The sequence below is a fragment of the Perna viridis genome, chromosome 3, assembly GCF_037379345.1.
Source record: "Perna viridis isolate PV_CMFRI_1.1 ecotype Kerala chromosome 3, ASM3737934v1, whole genome shotgun sequence".
Taxonomy (NCBI): Eukaryota; Metazoa; Mollusca; class Bivalvia; order Mytilida; family Mytilidae; genus Perna; species Perna viridis.
This window is the reverse complement of record NC_142447.1, coordinates 15,411,183-15,429,142: the sequence shown is the minus strand read 5'-3', so window position 1 is coordinate 15,429,142 and position 17,960 is coordinate 15,411,183. Positions and strand designations below refer to the sequence as shown.

Sequence of the window (17,960 nt, the reverse complement as noted above, 5' to 3'; positions counted from 1 at the left end):
TATTTCAACACGAGGCTGTCAAAGAGACAGCAAACCGGATTTTCCAGCACAAATATATTTGCCCTGTCAGTTGGTTGACAAAGTTGACTCAATGGTTATAATTTTTTTTGTGTTACATACCTAGAATGGTGATTTATGATAAATGAACTGTCTGAATAAACTATTTGTAATATTGTAAATTCTTTATCATTGAGATGTAATTTCTTCTTAAGGCTGTTAATTAAAGTTTGCTATTATCAATAATTCCTTTACAAATGCCACCATCCCGTTCCCGAGCTATTGACTAAATGCTTTTTAAATTATTGAACGGACAAGGTTCAAATTCCCCATTTCTTCTACAAAAATGGCCACCACTTGGAAACGAAAACCGATATTTGTGAAAATCGAACATGACCTTTATTTTGTCATCCCAAACATATTAAAATTTGAAAGCAATTGAACTAAATATTTTCCCCATACAAATACCAGATTTTTTCTTTCGGGAAATCCGGGTAAAAAAGTCTTCCTTAACAAAACTGCCAGATCTAAAAAAAAATCATCTAGTTATTCTATAAGGATATTTACCAAAGACTTAATCTAATGTGTTCCCTTTGTTCTAGCAATTTACTTTAATGTATAAATAAAAGGTATTTTGTTTTCCGTTAAATGAAGCCAGTCCTGATATCGAGAGAAAAAAATTCACACAAAATCATTTTTCAAAATTGTTCAACTGCATTTGGTTTTCTTTACTGCGTACCGGGACTTTATACTATCTATACTACCACTATCTTATATACTAGTAACCTCCCTTGTTCGTCAAAAGTACAAAATCTGTTTGATGAACTGGTGAACGATGCATTAACAAATATTCGATGTAAATTGTGTAATTAGAAGAAGTATTGCAGATGCACGAGGAAATTATTCTTAGTCGGATGACTAAATATTTGAACTAATGACATCATTGGCTCCTTGATATTTCTGGTCTCGAACGTTTTCATACTAATTTAATACCAGTAAAATGGTCTCCTTTGTATTCCTGCAAGTATTGACTACATTATTGCCCCCTTCAAACGTAATCTGCATTCAATGCGAAGATCTCGTGACATCACTGGCATCCAAATGTGCACTGTCGTTTAGCGTTCATGTGTGAATGATGTAACCATGTGACTAGGCATTTGGTTCAGTATTTTGAATCCATTCGGATAACACTTCCTTCGCATGCCTGTAGAATTTATGATGCTTTGTTCACATGAGTGTAGAAATTATATAAGGCTTTGTTCATGCATGACCGCAGAATTAGTGAAATTCATGTTTTTCTTATAAAAAATGCATCTTAAATGCAAGCCGGGAATGCATTTGTTCACTTCGAGTTGAATTGCATTAGAATCTTCACTACATCTTTAGATTTTTGCAGTCTTGAATTCATACTGAATCTGTGACTAGATAGCATATATATTTGTTAGTTATCTAGTCTGAACAAGGTATATATTTCACATGGGAAAAGTAGCACAGTGGTTCATTTATCTACTCCATCAAAAGAATGTTATTTAGTTTGATGTGATGGAGCAAACTTATCACTGATTTAAAGAGTTATGTCCCTTACCCTAGGTCTACCTCCTTAAATATTTAAAATCTATATCCTTGCCATACAGATATCAATAACTAAATAACCATAAACAAGAGTTAACTCATTTATTTAAACAAATACAGTGTATACCAAAGCATCCAAACACTCTTTAACTTTACAAAAACAATTATTTTTCTTGACAATTGGTTCTTACTCTACATCTGAACAAATGTCATGCAATCCTGGCCACAAAGGGTCAGCCAAAGGTTTACATTTGTCCATTTAAAAGCCATTTAAGTACTTCTCTAAGAATCAGGCAAAATGTGTTCCACATGACAAAAAAAAAGATTTTTTGCATTATCCAAGTATTTATACCTCATAACCTTCATAAATAATTATCAAAGTGTTTGTAAAGTTTACCTTTTTAAGATATTATTAGGTCAAATTTAGCTGAAATGCAATATGGAAAAATTACAGGAAATTTTTCCCAAACTTTTTCCCTATATAAGCAGTCAAAAATATCTATGTCACAGATGCTTCAGGATTACTTTAAACAACATACTGGTTGTTGTCTAGTCAAATTGAAAATATTTTGAGGTAAAAAAGACCAAATTGAGAGAAATTATGAGCCATCCATTACAAGATTTTTACACAGAATGGTACTTATTACATTAATATCTGTCTGTTTCTTGAAAGATTAGTTTTCTCTATGTTGATGACACAGAGCTGATTTTTATTATTTACAAAAATATTGTGACCTATCAACAAAAACATCAGATCACCTTCTATTTCCAGGTCAAAGTTCAAGTTTTATTTGTGAATGTAGAATGTACATACATTATACTGAAAGTTTTAGTGAGCTATTAAATGTAATAAAATATGGAAGTAAGATGTTGAAAAATTTGATATTTTGACTTTTTAAAATTTTAATTTTATAGAAATCAGAAGTTCCATGTACATTTTTTCAACTGTGACATCAATAAATTTTAATAAATAGAATGAGTTGTGGGAGACAACCATGACAAAACTGATGTTTGAATCAAATCTTTTTAATAGTTTGGCTAAAATCTTCAATTTGAATATGTAATGATTTCAAAAACTTGACACAAATATTAATAGCATGATCAGGGTGCTGTCTCAAAAAATATTTACATCACTAATTTGAATTTTGTAACAGAAAAAAAAATTTCACATGACCAAGAATCGCAGTTGCAGTATGTTTCGCACATACAATATTCACATTTTTTAATTTTGTACACATCCAAAAAAAAATGGTGTTTTCCTATTACCCTGGCATATGATGAATACATGTGTACTCACTACTACATGCATACATATTGCACTGTACAGACATATTATGCTGCACACACTATCACTCTTACTTATCAATACTTATCAGTATTTAAGCTCACAAGAAACACTGCATGTGTGAAGGACCAGTCCAACACTAGTCAAACTTATAAAAGGCAGCATTTAATTTACAAGGTAATCAAAACACTGGCTATATACCTGAAAGACAATGATATTTTTTTATAGCTGCCATTGTAAAAGGAACATTTTATGACTTATAAAGCACAAAAAAAATGTCATTAAATTTACAATTTAGGGTAAGGGACATAACTCATGAAATCAGAGAAATGTTTCTATCTTATTCAATTTCACCTAAGCCTTTCAAGCTTTTCTCTATAACAGAATGAAATCAGTGCGAGTCACTTTGATGCTTACATGAGATTGATGTAAAATAATGAATACCATCGTTCCAATGATTTCTAAGAGTTGTGTCCCTTACCCTACGACTACCTCCTTAACTGAATAGTTTGAAATGAGTCAATATAACTTCACAAAAATTGTCCCCTATGTGTATGAAATCTAGCAGCTCTCCTTTAAGCCTTACCACCTTTTGTAGAAATAAAATTTTTAAAATATACCTTGCTTTACCTTACGAAATAACATAAAAATGCTTCAACATACTAATTAAGCACCACTTAGACCTGGCCATTGCTGATGTGACCTTCAATGTTAAGTTTTTAACCTCATTTAATTGAAAAAAATTTCACTTATGACGTTACTCCTTTCCTCTTTTGATCATAAGATCCCAAATGTTTCTTATCGTAAATTCTTCCAAAACTATCTCTATTGTACTCCACACATTTTTGTTCAACTTACAATGACTGTTCTATTCTTGAACTGTACATAAGAACCCTTTTCATTGACACATCCTTCATTACTACTTTTGTAAGTTTATCTATTGACCAATGGAAATTGGTCTATCACAGCCTTTGAAAGAATCTCATCTTAGCCAATCAGAATGGATGTGACAGAATAGTTTTGACATCTCTTGACCTTGACAGTTTTTGATAACTCATTCTGATAACTCTTTTCACTCTCTCAAATGTGTGTTGGTCATAGCAGCTCCTAGAAGTATTGGTTAGGTCAAATGGCTCTGCAAGAATAGATAAAGTACATCATTATTGGAAATGCTCATTAAATTATCATGAAAGTTGATCAAGCACTCATTTATATTGGTACAGAGGTCAAAAGATCAGTTAAACAAAACAACCTGCTTAATGGTAAACCACAGACATGACTACACATCAATTTAATCTGTACTAGTTTGATGTGCTGAGCCCGATACTTGATGTACTGGCTGTCAGATGCAAAACCCACAGCAGGCAGACAAGTCATTCCACTTTGACACATTTTTCTGACTCTAAGCCACCCAGTCATCATTTAATTTCTTTTCTTTCATCAATTAATGGTGGAGAAGCAATGACTACCAATTGAAAGTTTTTCACTCAGAGAATCCAATATTCACAACCTTTTTCCTCTCAAGGTGAGCACCCTACCATGAGAACATGAAGGCAGTCTTATCAAAAAGACACTTAACCAAATTTAATTACAATATTCATATGAGATTTCCTTCTTTACAGTGGTATTACATAGTACTAAAAACTAACAAATGCTGACATGTATAATAAAAGAAATATACATATAAGTACCAAATTACAAAATGATGTACACAAAAAAAAATTGATGCAAATCTTCGAAATTGTAGCAAGACAGACAAACAATTTAAAGGATAGAGGGTACACGAACTCAAAATATTTGTCAATGGAATGTAAAATTTTATTATTAGGCCAAGTAAACATAAATAGTAGATTCTAATCCAACCTTCACAAAAATATGGGGCAGATAAAAGGATTTTATTTTTTACCAGATACTTGCTAGCCTAATTTTCGCTATTTGAAGTATAAATATGTTCTAAATCTATAGCCACATCTGTTTCAGATAAAAAAAAATCGTTTTAGTCGCCATTACATGAAAGATTTGTGTGTTATAGTATCTCAATACCTAAAACTGATGTGAAAAAAATCCTCATTTTGAAATTTTCCCCATTTTTTTAATTTTTGTTAATATTTCAGGGGCAGGAGGAGATATGACAATTGCATCTACTAATTAATTCTATTTGGCCTTACATGTACCTTCAATATTGAGAAATTTCCACTGTTTACCATCGTCAACCTGTCCTTGAGCAATCCACTTCTTAGTCCTTTCACCTGTTCTCACACTTATTACTTGATTCATAAAACTAGAAAGAAAAAAAAAGAAAAACATGGCCCTTAAAATATCTCGAACAATTCCAGGTAAATAGATTTTAAAATATTAAATATGAGGTCTATAATTGGTGTAATTGTAATATACACTTTTTCTACAGTGAAGTCCTCTGCAGAGAGTTGAGTATCTCAGGTTTAGGCTATTGCCTCAACAGTTCTTATAATTTAATTTAAGAAGTAACATACATTCTGGTTGGATAAAAATTTTGTCCATCATCTCATAGACCAAAATTGTGTAATGTGACCGTCAACCATTTTTTTTTATGATATACTCATTGAGTTTTAATACTAAAATTAAATTATAAGGAATGACTGTTACATAGTTTGGTCTATTTGAAATAACCACAATGCCCATGGTGCTCACTTGAAACTAATCTGCTATGCATGTTATTTAATGTACTTTAATGAGATTTTTTCTTCATAAATGAAAAATATAAGTCATTCCAAAATAGACTGAGCAACCAAAGAAATTTTATACTCCACCAGGTTGCACATACAGTACTAGAACCGATCTGTGCATCAAAAATTGCGATTGGTCATCGATCACCGATCAGTTTCCAGTCAGTCATCGATCCATCAAACTGATCCATGATACCGGTAATCACTTCACATGACCACAGATCAGTCACTGTATTTTCCGGTTTTCGTTGTTATCTTTGTCAATTTTACACATATTTACATATTGTAATATATTTAAACATCAATTTGAACTTTTATTTTACTTTTCTTTTATTTCAAACAGATCTTACATCATTTTTACATAACAAAACTGTGATTGGATAGGTCACCAGTCATCGATCCGTCAAATCATTGTGCGGATCGGTTCAAGGACTGTATAAACTTACTCAAAATTATTAGTATAGTACTCTAAGAATCCAAGAAACAAATCCCCTAATGTCTGTTCATTTTGACTCTTGTACTTCAATTGATGGTCAAACCTAAGTGCTCTGATATCCGAATTGGAGTTAAAAATATCCTAAAATATAAAAAGACTTAAATAAAGAAGAAAAAACAATAGAACAAAATTATCATGTTAGATTTATATAAGATAATTGTGCTAAACACTATCCACATGTTAGACCAATCAAAGTGCTTGAGAGTATTTAGGACCAGAAGAATGCTGAAATGCTCTTCCATGATGAAAAAAATTTACACCTAAAATTTATGTTAAAATATTGAATTAATTGAACAGCTCAAATAATTCACAAAAGCCAGTCATACATGTATTAACTTACTGGATATAGTTTCTGTAATGAAGGCAGTACTGGTGGTTTACAGGAAACTGAAACAAAATAAAGCAAAACTGTTAACATGCACAAGAATATGTACATGTACCATTCTTGTTGTAAAATGGACCTGCACAGTATCATTATATGTAAGAATTTTATTATAACGATAACACTTAAAATTCAGTTGTATTCAATGGATGATTTTCACATTCATTTCTGTTCCAGTATAGTTCTTTATTTATATCACAGTCAACTGAGGTCAACAAGCATAAGTTTGGAGACTTCACAATAAGAGCCAAGGTAACAGACGCTATAAAAATTTTTTAAATGGTACCTATATTATAGAAGCATTTAAGATATTTTTTTATGTTCCGAGACATACTGCCACACAACTATTACTGTCTGTGTACATTTAAATCCAATATCCTTTCTAAAACTATGAACCAGTTTCCACAAGATTTGACGTAAATGGGGAAAAAGTCATCTATACCAAGGTCTTCTCTTAAATATTTATTTATTTAAAAAAAAATAAAATTATTTATTAAGGACTCATTTCAATTTAATCTATTTCCAAATATTTAATGAGCACTCTTGCAATATATATATATATCTGTATCCTTACACTGCAGATAATGAATAACCATGAGACACAGAGAATAACTAGAAATTGTCATCTTCCTGGCATCATTGATGTCATGGAAACGGGACCACATCTTAATGTACAACATCAAAGGTCGCACTCGCCAATCCACTACAAATATACATTTTGAAACAGCAGTATTATTTATCTTGTACCTTATTTGATCATAAATGTAACTGCTAGTGGTATATCAAGGAGGTAGATCTAGGGTAAGGGAAATAACTCTTGAAATCTTGTTTGTATCATATTCAATTTCGCCAAAGCCTTTTGAAGCTTTCCTTTGAGACAGAATGAAATATGTCTGGTTTATTTTGAAGTTTACTTAGATTGATGTAAAATGGTGAATACAAATATTCCAATGATTTGAAAGAGTTGTGTCCCTTACCTTAGGTCTATCTCCTTAAATTTGTCCAGCGATTTTTTTGGTCAACATTTTAGATTTGAAAAATATAGGATATTTTTTTAACATTAGGCGAAAAAAGGGGGAGGACAAAATTTTCAAATGTCCTATAAAACTTGAAAACTACATTTTGGATTTTGCTGAAAATTAACCTGTATTTTGTGGTACTAAACAATTTCTGAAAGAATTCATTGATCCATCTAATGTCCATGTTTGAAATTTTGAAATTGGTAAAATAGGAAGTAAATATACAGTATAATGGTAAAATCTGGATTTGAAAAAGCAGAAAAAAACCATGTTTGAACAAAACTGGTCATCTAGCAAATATGGCTACAAGCTTCATGTATAGAGCAGTGGAGATGAAAGTCTCAGTAAACAAAATATCAGGAGATTCAATCTTTAATCAAGTTCGAATGGAAAGCTGTTTCACATCTTGATAAATTAGAAAACAAACAAAACAGTTCCGAGAATTTAGAAAAAAAAAACTCAATTGTTTCTTTTCATTTTTTTTCATTTCAAAAGTGACATTCTACTAATACGCCCTCCTTGGTTTATGTTTGTTTGTTTCTTGGGTGTTAACGTCCAAGCCCTTGGTTTATAATTTCTTCCTGTTACAGATTACATCTATCTTATATCATATACTTACACATGCAGTAGTACTTTATTAAATGTGTGTTCCTGATTCCAACTCTGTTATTAATGTTCAAATCACATTCAACTTTGCTGGAATATTAATTTTTTAGGTTAAGGAACAAAATGTGATATCTGAAAGTTGGTAAATTAAAGTAAGACTTTTTTTTTCTTTAAAGCTACATATAGAATCTAAAATGATAGCAAGTTGATTATTTTCTCAGATCAAGAGGAATAAACTTTCATAGTTTTAATATCGAGGCTTGCAGAGATATTAAAACTATGAACTTTTATTTTTCTGTTTCTTTTAATTTTTCAAAATGAAATCATAAGCTTCATTTGGTCAGGAAGTGTGAAAATCCATAAAAAAAAATAGAGAAAAAGTCTTACAAAATCATATTCACTGATGATAATTTGCACTTTTAAAAACATCAATAAATAAGATATTAAAAAGTAATATTTCATCATTTTTTCCATGAAAACAAGTCTAACTGATATCATTGTTAGGATAAGGATAAATTACTCTCAAATATATCCTTTATGACTATACTGACAAAATCAAAATGAAACAAGAGTTTTTTCCCCTTAAATAGCGTTCAAAAGAAACAACAAATGTGGTTAAAATCCAACTGTTTAAGTAGCACTCCAGATCAGAATCATGCAAAATGTGATTCATGGTTGGAAAGCCTATATATTTTTATTTTTGATATTTTGTTTGAAATGTTATAGTAAACAAAAATTAATATGTGGCTTTTCATATAACCCTTGTTCTTAGGAGATAAAAATTATATAAAATGTACTGTACAATTTAAAATTAAGGGAGATAACTCTGTAAATGACACTAAAATACAATAGACACTGTCAGTTTTTCAATGTGGATTATCTCCTAAGAGCAGACATATTGGAATGAATAATTAGGCATTTCATCATATAGCCATATAAAGCAACAAAATTAATAAAAATGTGTAGCCTTTTTTGGGGTGTATCATATTTTACAGAAATTGCATGTTTCTTACAGACAACTACATAACTAACCTTATCGTATCAGTAAACCTGAGAATTGGCACTTTGGCTCGAATTACCATGCAACTGTGTAAAAATGCTGAAAGAAAAATTTACATTCATACATGTTGCTCTTACTTCTGCATATTACTTCTATTCATAATTTATCATAGAAAGAATTATTTCTACCGATTTGCCAGTGTTTGTTTTGTCGCTAATGTTATTTGCAGCTTCAAATTATGCTTAGACATCGAAATTCTATGACTACCAAAATCATTCATAAGTAAAGTAAATTCTTGTTTTCTTCTATGAAAATGTCAAAAGGTTTTCTGTTGAGATGCTTATGTTTGAAAAGTAGAATCACAATGACAATGTATTTTTTTTATATTTAAAAAAAATTAACTTTCTTAAAAGATTATGTATAAACTCATCTCGTTTACTTCAAATTGCCTTTATATAGTGTATGATGTTAACATTTTGTGAACCATGTCCTATCAGGCAACTTGAAAAAAATCTATTTGTCCAATTTGAAAACTAGATTGTCTTAGTTAATGCAAGTGAAAAATCCATAAAATTATGTTATTCTTCAAGCAAGTGAAATTTAACTTTTACTTGTCTGAATGGTAATTATACTTGTCTTGGGCAATAAGACAACCTTTAATGTCAGACACAGCCTTACAAGCATAATTTTTTATTGCTTGACGGAAGTTTCAGAACTGACACACATTTGAATATGCATATGTTACATGAGTTTCTCTCTTTTTTTTCCATATTTTAACACTGATGATTTTAAGAAGTCAACAAACAAAGCAGAAATTGGCAAACTCTGAAGTAAATAGAGAGTAAAAAAAAGAAATGGTAACAGTAAAATCCAGATTTGAAATAGTGGAATTCCACTAAAAAGCCAAAAAAAATCATGCCTGTTTTAAAGACCATTGTGCATGAAGTATCTATTAGCTTTAATCAAAATACTAAAAATAAATAGTCTTAGAAACAAACAATGCACTTGATATGGCCTTAATAATAGAAAAATATGAGGTCAAGCGCAATTCAAATGTTTATACTTACAACACTTCTGGAAAGCCCTTTGTATCATGTACAACAGCTCTGGTGCCTCTTTTGCCTGATCTATCTATATTAAAAAAAGCATAAAAAGTCATACAAACAATTCTCTTCTTTTGAGCAAAAAGTGAACTCTAAAGAATTAAATGATTCATAAAAAGATTCCACATCAAATCAACCTTCTTTTCCATTACAAAATGTTTATGTTATGAAAATTCCACATGTTAAATGTTATGAAAACTCCTTTAAATTGGTAATGAATCAAACATTCTCCAACAACCTGAAAATTTTGAGCTCTTTTGTAGGACATAAAATGACCCGTTGTTTGAAAATCGAATTCAACAATAAACGTGGTGACATGATTGTCAACTGAACCGACCTTTATTTCTGCTACCAACCAAAACCCTTGTAAATTGCAATTTTTCAAACATTTTGCAATGACCATCAAATTCATCACCCAAAAGACCATGCCAAGCCACCAAAACCCTTTTAAGCAGCAATTTTGCCTCACATTCAAAAGATTGCCAAATTCCTCACTAAAAATCCAAGGCAATCGTGTCTCCGGTATGTGCCAATAAATTCAAATCCCAAATCTGGGGGGGGGGCCCTACTATACATACGTGATGGTCTGTTATCATTAGACACAGATCCATATCAGAGGTCATCGTCCCACAGCCACTCATTGATGAACCAACAATATACAGACCACTTTCTGTAAAGAAAGGAAAGAAACTTATTCAAGATTATATGAACAACCTTGTGACAAGTCTGTATATGAATATTACATGCTCATAATAATCCCTAACCTCAAATAGAAGTAAGAACTTCAACAAGCAGAGAGATTTAACTGTATAGCAGGTAATGTTTGTTGGATACTAATTTTGGTGTATTTAAACACTTTGTCTAAAAATATTCCTCATTATATTTACTCTGGTATTAAGTATTTAGTGAACCACATAGCATCTGTCAAAATTAAAATTACCAAAATTTTTCATGTACCTTTTTAACTCAAAATCGCCAAATTTTACACCCATCATTCAGTACTTTTTACTTTAATTTCTAATTAAATTGCAGTGCTATTAAGATATTCAGTAAATGCAGGGATTAAATTGTCATACATGAAAGAACATCATTTTGGTATGCTTCTGTCCCCTTCCTCAATTTCCTCTGAAAACAGAATTTTGATTAGGTGACCTGTTTCCATAGAAGGGCATCTTTGAGGTCAAAGGTTAAAAAGCCAAACTACTGACTGTCAGAAAGAAAAATGTTGCTTTGTATTACCCTTGGTTTTACAAGTTAACTTCCTGTCAGACTGAAATCAGACTCTCAGTGCTTCTAGGGTCAAAGATTAAATTTATATTGATGACCATTTTGAGAACTTCATTCTCTATGATTGTAGTATTTAAGTTCAACATTTTTTTTAATTTGTTTCAAGTTTGCCCTACCAAACCAGTAATTTCTGTTTCAAGTTTTACAGCATTTCATCAATCTTCTATCGTACATGAAGAACAGCAAGACAGATATTATGAAAATGTAAAAACAGCTTCAACCCATATTACAACTTACGAGTCAAAACCCCATTCAAAATTTCATACAGTGCATCCCGTAACTTGACTTTTTTCAGGTACATGTCTTCTGTCTGATGATATTTTATGAAATACTCTATCATGGCTTGGCTTATCTGTTAAAAAAAGTTCTAAGTTAAAAGTTGTCACATGTTCAAACAAAAAACAAAACTTTCCTAAATCAGTAAAATTGCCAAACTTTGCCAGTAATTTTAGAATACAAATTTTTTCTTCAACACAGTGAAACCTGTCTTAACCAAACCCTTTTGGTCTTTAAAATGGGTCCAGTTTAGACAGGTGTATGGTTTACCAAGTTTCAAAATACATTTAAAATGATATAAAGGGACTTTGAAAGATATCTGGTTTAGACAGGTTTTCAGATTATTCATGGTGTGATTTCAGCAGGTTGCACTTCACACAGAACTTAAAACTTGCATAAATTAAGCAGGCTTTTTCTCAATTAGTGAATTTCACAAAAGTCAAATTTTTTTTTTTCGTAAAAAGTTTTAACATCAGTAAATACATGCATTCATTTTTTAATTAACAGTATTAATAACATAATTGTGTGATTAAATTCCGTTATACATACATTTTGTAAAAGTATTTTAGTAGTCAAAAAGCATTTTAAATGAAAACTTTGATATACAATGTACATGTGTAAAATACTTGAACCATTAAAATTCCATGTTCAAAACCCAAAAGTGTACATCTTGGAGCTATGTAGTGCAGTGTAAATGCCCCAAATTTAATATACAACATTCATATTTGATTCCTATTCATATTCTGTACATTACATTTACCTCAGAATTTGAGGAAGTCTTTGGTGTGGGAGGTATTTTCAGTACATAATCTTCTCTGACTCTCTTCGGTTTACTGGCATCATCATTATCATCAGCCTTCCTCCTGAAATATTAGTTAAACATTTAACAAAAATAGGTCTAAAAAATATAGAAATAAGGAACAATGCTAAAATGCAACAAATGCACCAAAATATAACCTTTATTGAAAATAGTAAATACTTACAAAAAAAAAACAAAAAAACAAAAAAAAACAGATTTGGCCATGTTGCCTTAAAGTAAGAAAAAACAGGAAGTAGAAGTGTGACAGACCTGAAATTGTATCTAACAATATCAGACCTCATACTGAAGTTGTGTACCAAATATCTAATAGGTGTGATTTATAGTGGCTGAGAAAAATGTTACGGAAATATTTTCCCTGTACACCATCCACTGCCTGTCTGCCTGACCAGCATTTACTGTACCATTCTACAAGCCGATTTGAACGCGTGCAATCTTAAAATTCAAGCTACACATGCATTATATAAATATAATGTTCTAATATTCGCAATATCTGTCTCCAGCGAATGGTGGAATTTTGGTATACAGGTAAAGTTTTTCCATAATGTTCAAAACAATTCCCTTGTAGATAACTTGAATTTTTGTTGGATTTGTTGAGTGTGGAATTAATCAGTTTTCTCATATTTCACTTCTCTGAGCACTGAAGAAATGATTACTGATGATTACTCTAAGGAAAGCATACTTACTAATAAAAAACCATTAAAAAATGTCAGAAATTGAAACTGACCAATTGTCCATGTCAGAAAGTTCAAGTCTTATCAGTGTAGCAAGTGTCACTGCCATATGCATATTTCAAATGGACGTTACATGACAAGTATGAAAACTGATTGCAACAAGACAATGAGAAATACATTGTAGGAAAATTTCTAGCAGAATTCCCTAAGGATTATAACAACAGTTTACAGTGAGTTATGAAGAGATGACATCTCAATTTTAAACAAACCGTTGTTTACAATGAACACGTACTTTCTAGGTGTTGCAAATGACATGTGGTCTTCATTGTCAACAATTTCTACCTGAGCCTGTTGATGATATGAAGGCTGTTGCATATTCACATAGTGAAAATTTGAAAACTGTTGAAACTGTTTATGTCTCCTCCCACCTGCAAAAGGTGGGCGTGGCCTGAAGTTGTAATTGACAGGTGCCAGGATATTGTGATTTGCATATGGCATGTTGGCATATAAATTGTGTAGTTGTTGATATTGCTGAGGCACATGTAGTTGCTGATACTGTTGGGACAAATCATAGACTGGTACATAGTTTTGGTTTGTAGTTGGAAGATATTTCCGATACATGTTTCCAGTGGAGCTACATGCAAGATATTTATCTGTCTCACATAGCCAATTTGTGTTTAGTATGCATATCCACTTTAGAAGCTTTTGGAGGATTGACTGCTTTCTTGATGACTGAAAAAATCCTGGAACACTACATGCCATATAATCTGCAAAGAAAGACCAGTGGATCTTTATCATAGTTATAGCGATAGTAATTTTATATTAATTTTATTTAATAGAAGGTATATAGAATTATCCTTTGCAACCAGTTGATTATTGCATTCCTTCAGCTTTGTTTTCTTTTCAGTCTTCATCAACTGGTTGAAGAGTGAATTCATCAATCAATTACTGATCCACTATAGTTACTGGACTGTACAAATATAAGTTGTTGGGTTAAAGTAAATTAAATATTGTATATGAATAGATTAAATGCACTTGTATTTACATGCACACATATTTGTACACATAACAACTCTAAAAAATTCTGCATAGGCTTTTAAGTGCCCTGACAATGGTGGGGAATTAAGTCCAATTGGTCAGACCATTTTATTAGATACACGACTTGATAACCACATCTGTGAAAAAATATTAGGGGTAAAGATACATATGCACATGTACATATATGAACTTAATGAGGACCATTAATTAGGCAAAAAAATAAAAGAAAACACATTAGGAAAATTTAAAGCAATAACCAAGAAAAGGCATAAAAAAATCAAAATGATTCAATAGGGATTCACAGATCACATGTTTAATTATGCCTTTGCTTTAGTGTTGGTGCGCTTTAAATCAAAATAATTATATATTACCTTGGGGAGTTGTCAATCTTTGTCATGCTACCAAAATGCAATATAATATTTATTGATGATATACAGTCACTGAAATTACATAACACTTTGACTACACTTACTTTCCTATCCAATAAACTATATTTGTACCTGTTTATCGAGGCATCACTATCAGTGGGGAAGGGGGGTGGTCCAATTGTTGGGAAAAAAATGTCATAACATTAGACCAATTCTAAATATAACTGTGAAATAATGACATAATTTTGTCATTAACTCGGCCTTGATCCCAATAGCACAATTGAAATAGTGCTAAAAATAGAATCTCAGGAGGAACCACTGGGAAATATTTATTTATAAATATTTATTTCTGATCAATGCATGTAGTACTGGAGCATATTAAGGCAATTCATTAATGTATCTATATCTAAACAGTGCTAGGTGTCTTTTTGTGTTTCTTTAAATGTCTCCTAGTCGTGTACATGTCTAATCACTCCAATGACGTACTTCCAATTTCCAAACATTAAGAGAGGGGAAATTATCTCAAACCCATGTGGGGTCTTGGAGTAGGCCAGAGCGTCAACCCAGCAGCCCAGCTGCTAGCAGGGCTACCTCCAACTACTAACAGAAATCTACTAACAGAATCCCCGTAAAGGGTGATCATCCATAAGGATAGTCATGACTGTAAAAACCCCAATCATCATACATGTCTAATCATTATATTTATCAGGTTTAGAACAAGTCCTGTAAATGAAATGTACTACATATATGTATCCTACATGAATGTGGTTGTTTTTTACATCCATTACAAAAATAAAAAAGCTCTTCGTATGAAATATTGTTAAAAAGTGGGAATATTAGTGTACTCTTGAGAAGCTTTGGCAAAGGAAGTACAGTATTGTTTTCATTAATTCAAAAGTTACAGACTCAAATGAAATGCAATACACATTTTATTTCATGGTCTGCAACTTTTTATATATTAAGTGTACAGAATCTTACTTTAAATACAATAGATATTCTCAATATAAACTAAAATATTACTTTTCCTTACTACCTAATTCCATAATGATTAAAACATTACTACTATAAATCCTCGAATGGGGTTTAACCCTAATTCAGTAAATTATAGACCCTCTCCTGTTAAATATAAACAATGTAAATTATAGGGTGGTCCATAGGCATGTTTAATATACACTCTAGAAACAAATTTCATGAAAATAAATTATAATTAGAAACCTAATCAGACATTAAGTAGTATGTCCGGGAGTGTTTTAATATTTATATTGAACACTTTAGTCTTTACTTGCACAGATTTATAAAAGTTTGATTTGCAAGTTTATGAATAACTGACAGCTGTAAATTAATGATGAAATGTGAAAACCTTTAATTTAGATACGAACGTAAATGATTCTTATTTACATTAGATCATAGCTTTACACACATGACTGGTTTTAAAATAGACATACTCCGTTTACTTTGACAAGAAGTTGAGATCAGCTCATGTGGATAAACTGTGTTGTGCTTTACGTCACCATTGTCTGTGTTCGTCCTTTTGAGTAAAGGGCAGATATTTTTATCACACGACATTTAATACATACATTTACATTCAAAAAGTACTACAACTGAACATATTGGAAGTGAAGACAGTTGCAAGGTTAAAGCGTTTGGACTACATTAAACTACAGTTAATAAAAGATATATCTTTTAAAAAAGAACCTGCAAGGCAATTTTTACTACAGTCTTAAGAGAATCAAGACAAGCCAAGTCCAGTAAAATTCATTTAATTCGGTACATTACGAACACAATAAACATAGGATTGATAGAGCTTTTGAAACTGATAGTTGACGAATGTTTAAACATATAACATACGCATAAAAAAGTAATCAAAGGAGCCAAGATTCTAGCGGAAATCAAAAGAATGTAATCTAGGGAAAGACCTGAATAATGGACACATACAACAAAGAACATTAAATAACCTAAATGATACGTACAAAGCAACAAAAGTAAATGAGCTACTCGGACTCCACTAAAAACTAGAAGAATAAAGCAGGTGCATCGGTTGGTTAAAGGCGTCCTCTGCCTTTCTAGAAACACCCACCGACGAGAGAGGAAAGGGAAACTGTGATACGTTGAACAAATCGGTTCTCATGGTGCAGATTGATATAGACCGTAACGATCTGTAGTTATGATTTCAATCTGGTAGTAACATAATCCTGTTCCAGAAGCCTAATTGTAAGAAGTCTAGCGCGATACAAAAAGTCTGAGTAGATACGTCAAGCTCTGGCATAACGTATGAGTTGTAATATGAACATTTCATACGCAGTTGCTGAAGGCATGGTGGTACAAATGAAAGAGAAAATACGGAATGAAAATTAAAGTCACCGCGTTTGCCGTATAGTTTGGTTAATAGTTTTCCTTTACCATCGATATCTAAGTATAGGTCAAGATATGAGGCTGACTTCACAGTGTCTGTAGTATCCTTTATCTCAAGTTCTTTGGGATAGATGCGATGTATAAAATCCCCGAATCTAGGATTGTACAACGGTAATATACGTCATCTATATAGCGGAAACTGAGATCAAGGGATTTGACTAAACGATGTTTCTTCTTTTGGATACGATCAGCTATAAAATCAGCCCCATAAGAGTGAAGGGATAGGTCAGCGAGTACAGGAGCACAATTTGTTCCCATTGGAATGCCGACCGTCTGTTGAAAACGAGTCCACCACACTGGACAAATATGTTGTCGATAACAAAATTCCATCTTCTTCAGTATATTTGGGAGATGATTTGGAATCGTTATTTACAAAGTATGAAGAATATCTATCAAGTACTACATATCTGCTTCTAGGTGTACCGTCTTTTTTGGAGTAACATTTATGTTAGGATTTCACATTAGTATTGGGAATAGAAGTATAAAGAGTTGAAAAATTATTTGTTTAAATGCAATTGTATTCTGATAATAATCTTGAATTGAGAGTTTCCAGAAAATCTTAGCAAGGTTTAAAAAATACCTCAGTTTAAATTATAAGTTAAATAAGCACTGAAAGCAGTGAAAGAGCACCAAATGAAAAATACTAGCTGTCTAATTTAAACAGAAATTGGAAGATTTTAGCTCCTAGCTATTATATATATTTTTAAACAAAAGTTCTATAAATTCTGCAAATATATCATTAATTTCATGCACGTAGCTGAACAGTAAAGGATACCGCATTTTTTTACAAACTAATATACTACATTTGTACAGACTGCCTTTTAAGAATACTCCACGAAACTGATGTCTGGTTAATACTACATAATTAAGTACAATGTACATATAGTTTGATCCTGCAATAATTTTTCTTCAGTTTAACGACC

At 31.6% G+C, this 17,960-nt stretch overlaps 1 protein-coding gene across 4 annotated transcripts; it reads right to left on the bottom strand.

Annotated features, from left to right (window-relative positions):
- Positions 1-1,657: 1,657 nt before the first annotated feature.
- LOC148621158 (poly(A) RNA polymerase GLD2-like) lies at positions 1,658-16,156 on the bottom strand. 4 transcript variants are annotated; one of them, XM_088575242.1, is made up of 13 exons: positions 16,071-16,156; positions 13,512-13,986; positions 12,489-12,591; positions 11,690-11,804; positions 10,744-10,835; positions 10,130-10,193; positions 9,095-9,161; positions 8,076-8,152; positions 7,012-7,140; positions 6,396-6,442; positions 6,006-6,136; positions 5,029-5,135; positions 1,658-3,989 (listed from the first exon to the last, which is right to left on the bottom strand). In XM_088575242.1, the coding sequence occupies exons 2-13, from the start codon at positions 13,979-13,981 to the stop codon at positions 3,850-3,852; spliced, it is 1,542 nt and encodes a 513-aa protein (XP_088431368.1). In that variant the 5' UTR covers positions 13,982-13,986; positions 16,071-16,156; the 3' UTR covers positions 1,658-3,849. The 4 variants fall into 4 exon arrangements, with proteins under 4 accessions (XP_088431368.1, XP_088431369.1, XP_088431371.1 ...); XM_088575243.1 differs by having other exon boundaries at positions 16,024-16,134; XM_088575245.1 differs by having other exon boundaries at positions 16,080-16,124.
- Positions 16,157-17,960: the final 1,804 nt, after the last annotated feature.

Excerpts from the sequence above, each read along its gene's own strand:
- LOC148621158 (XM_088575242.1), bottom strand. The coding sequence starts at position 13,981 with ATGGCATGTAGTGTTCCAGGATTTTTTCAGTCATCAAGAAAGCAGTCA. Across the intron at positions 10,194-10,743 it reads TAATGATAACAGACCATCAC|ATAGATCAGGCAAAAGAGGC; the intron begins GTATGTATAGTA and ends TTTTTAATATAG. Across the intron at positions 5,136-6,005 it reads TACTATACTAATAATTTTGA|TTTTATGAATCAAGTAATAA; the intron begins GTAAGTTTATAC and ends TTTTCTTTCTAG.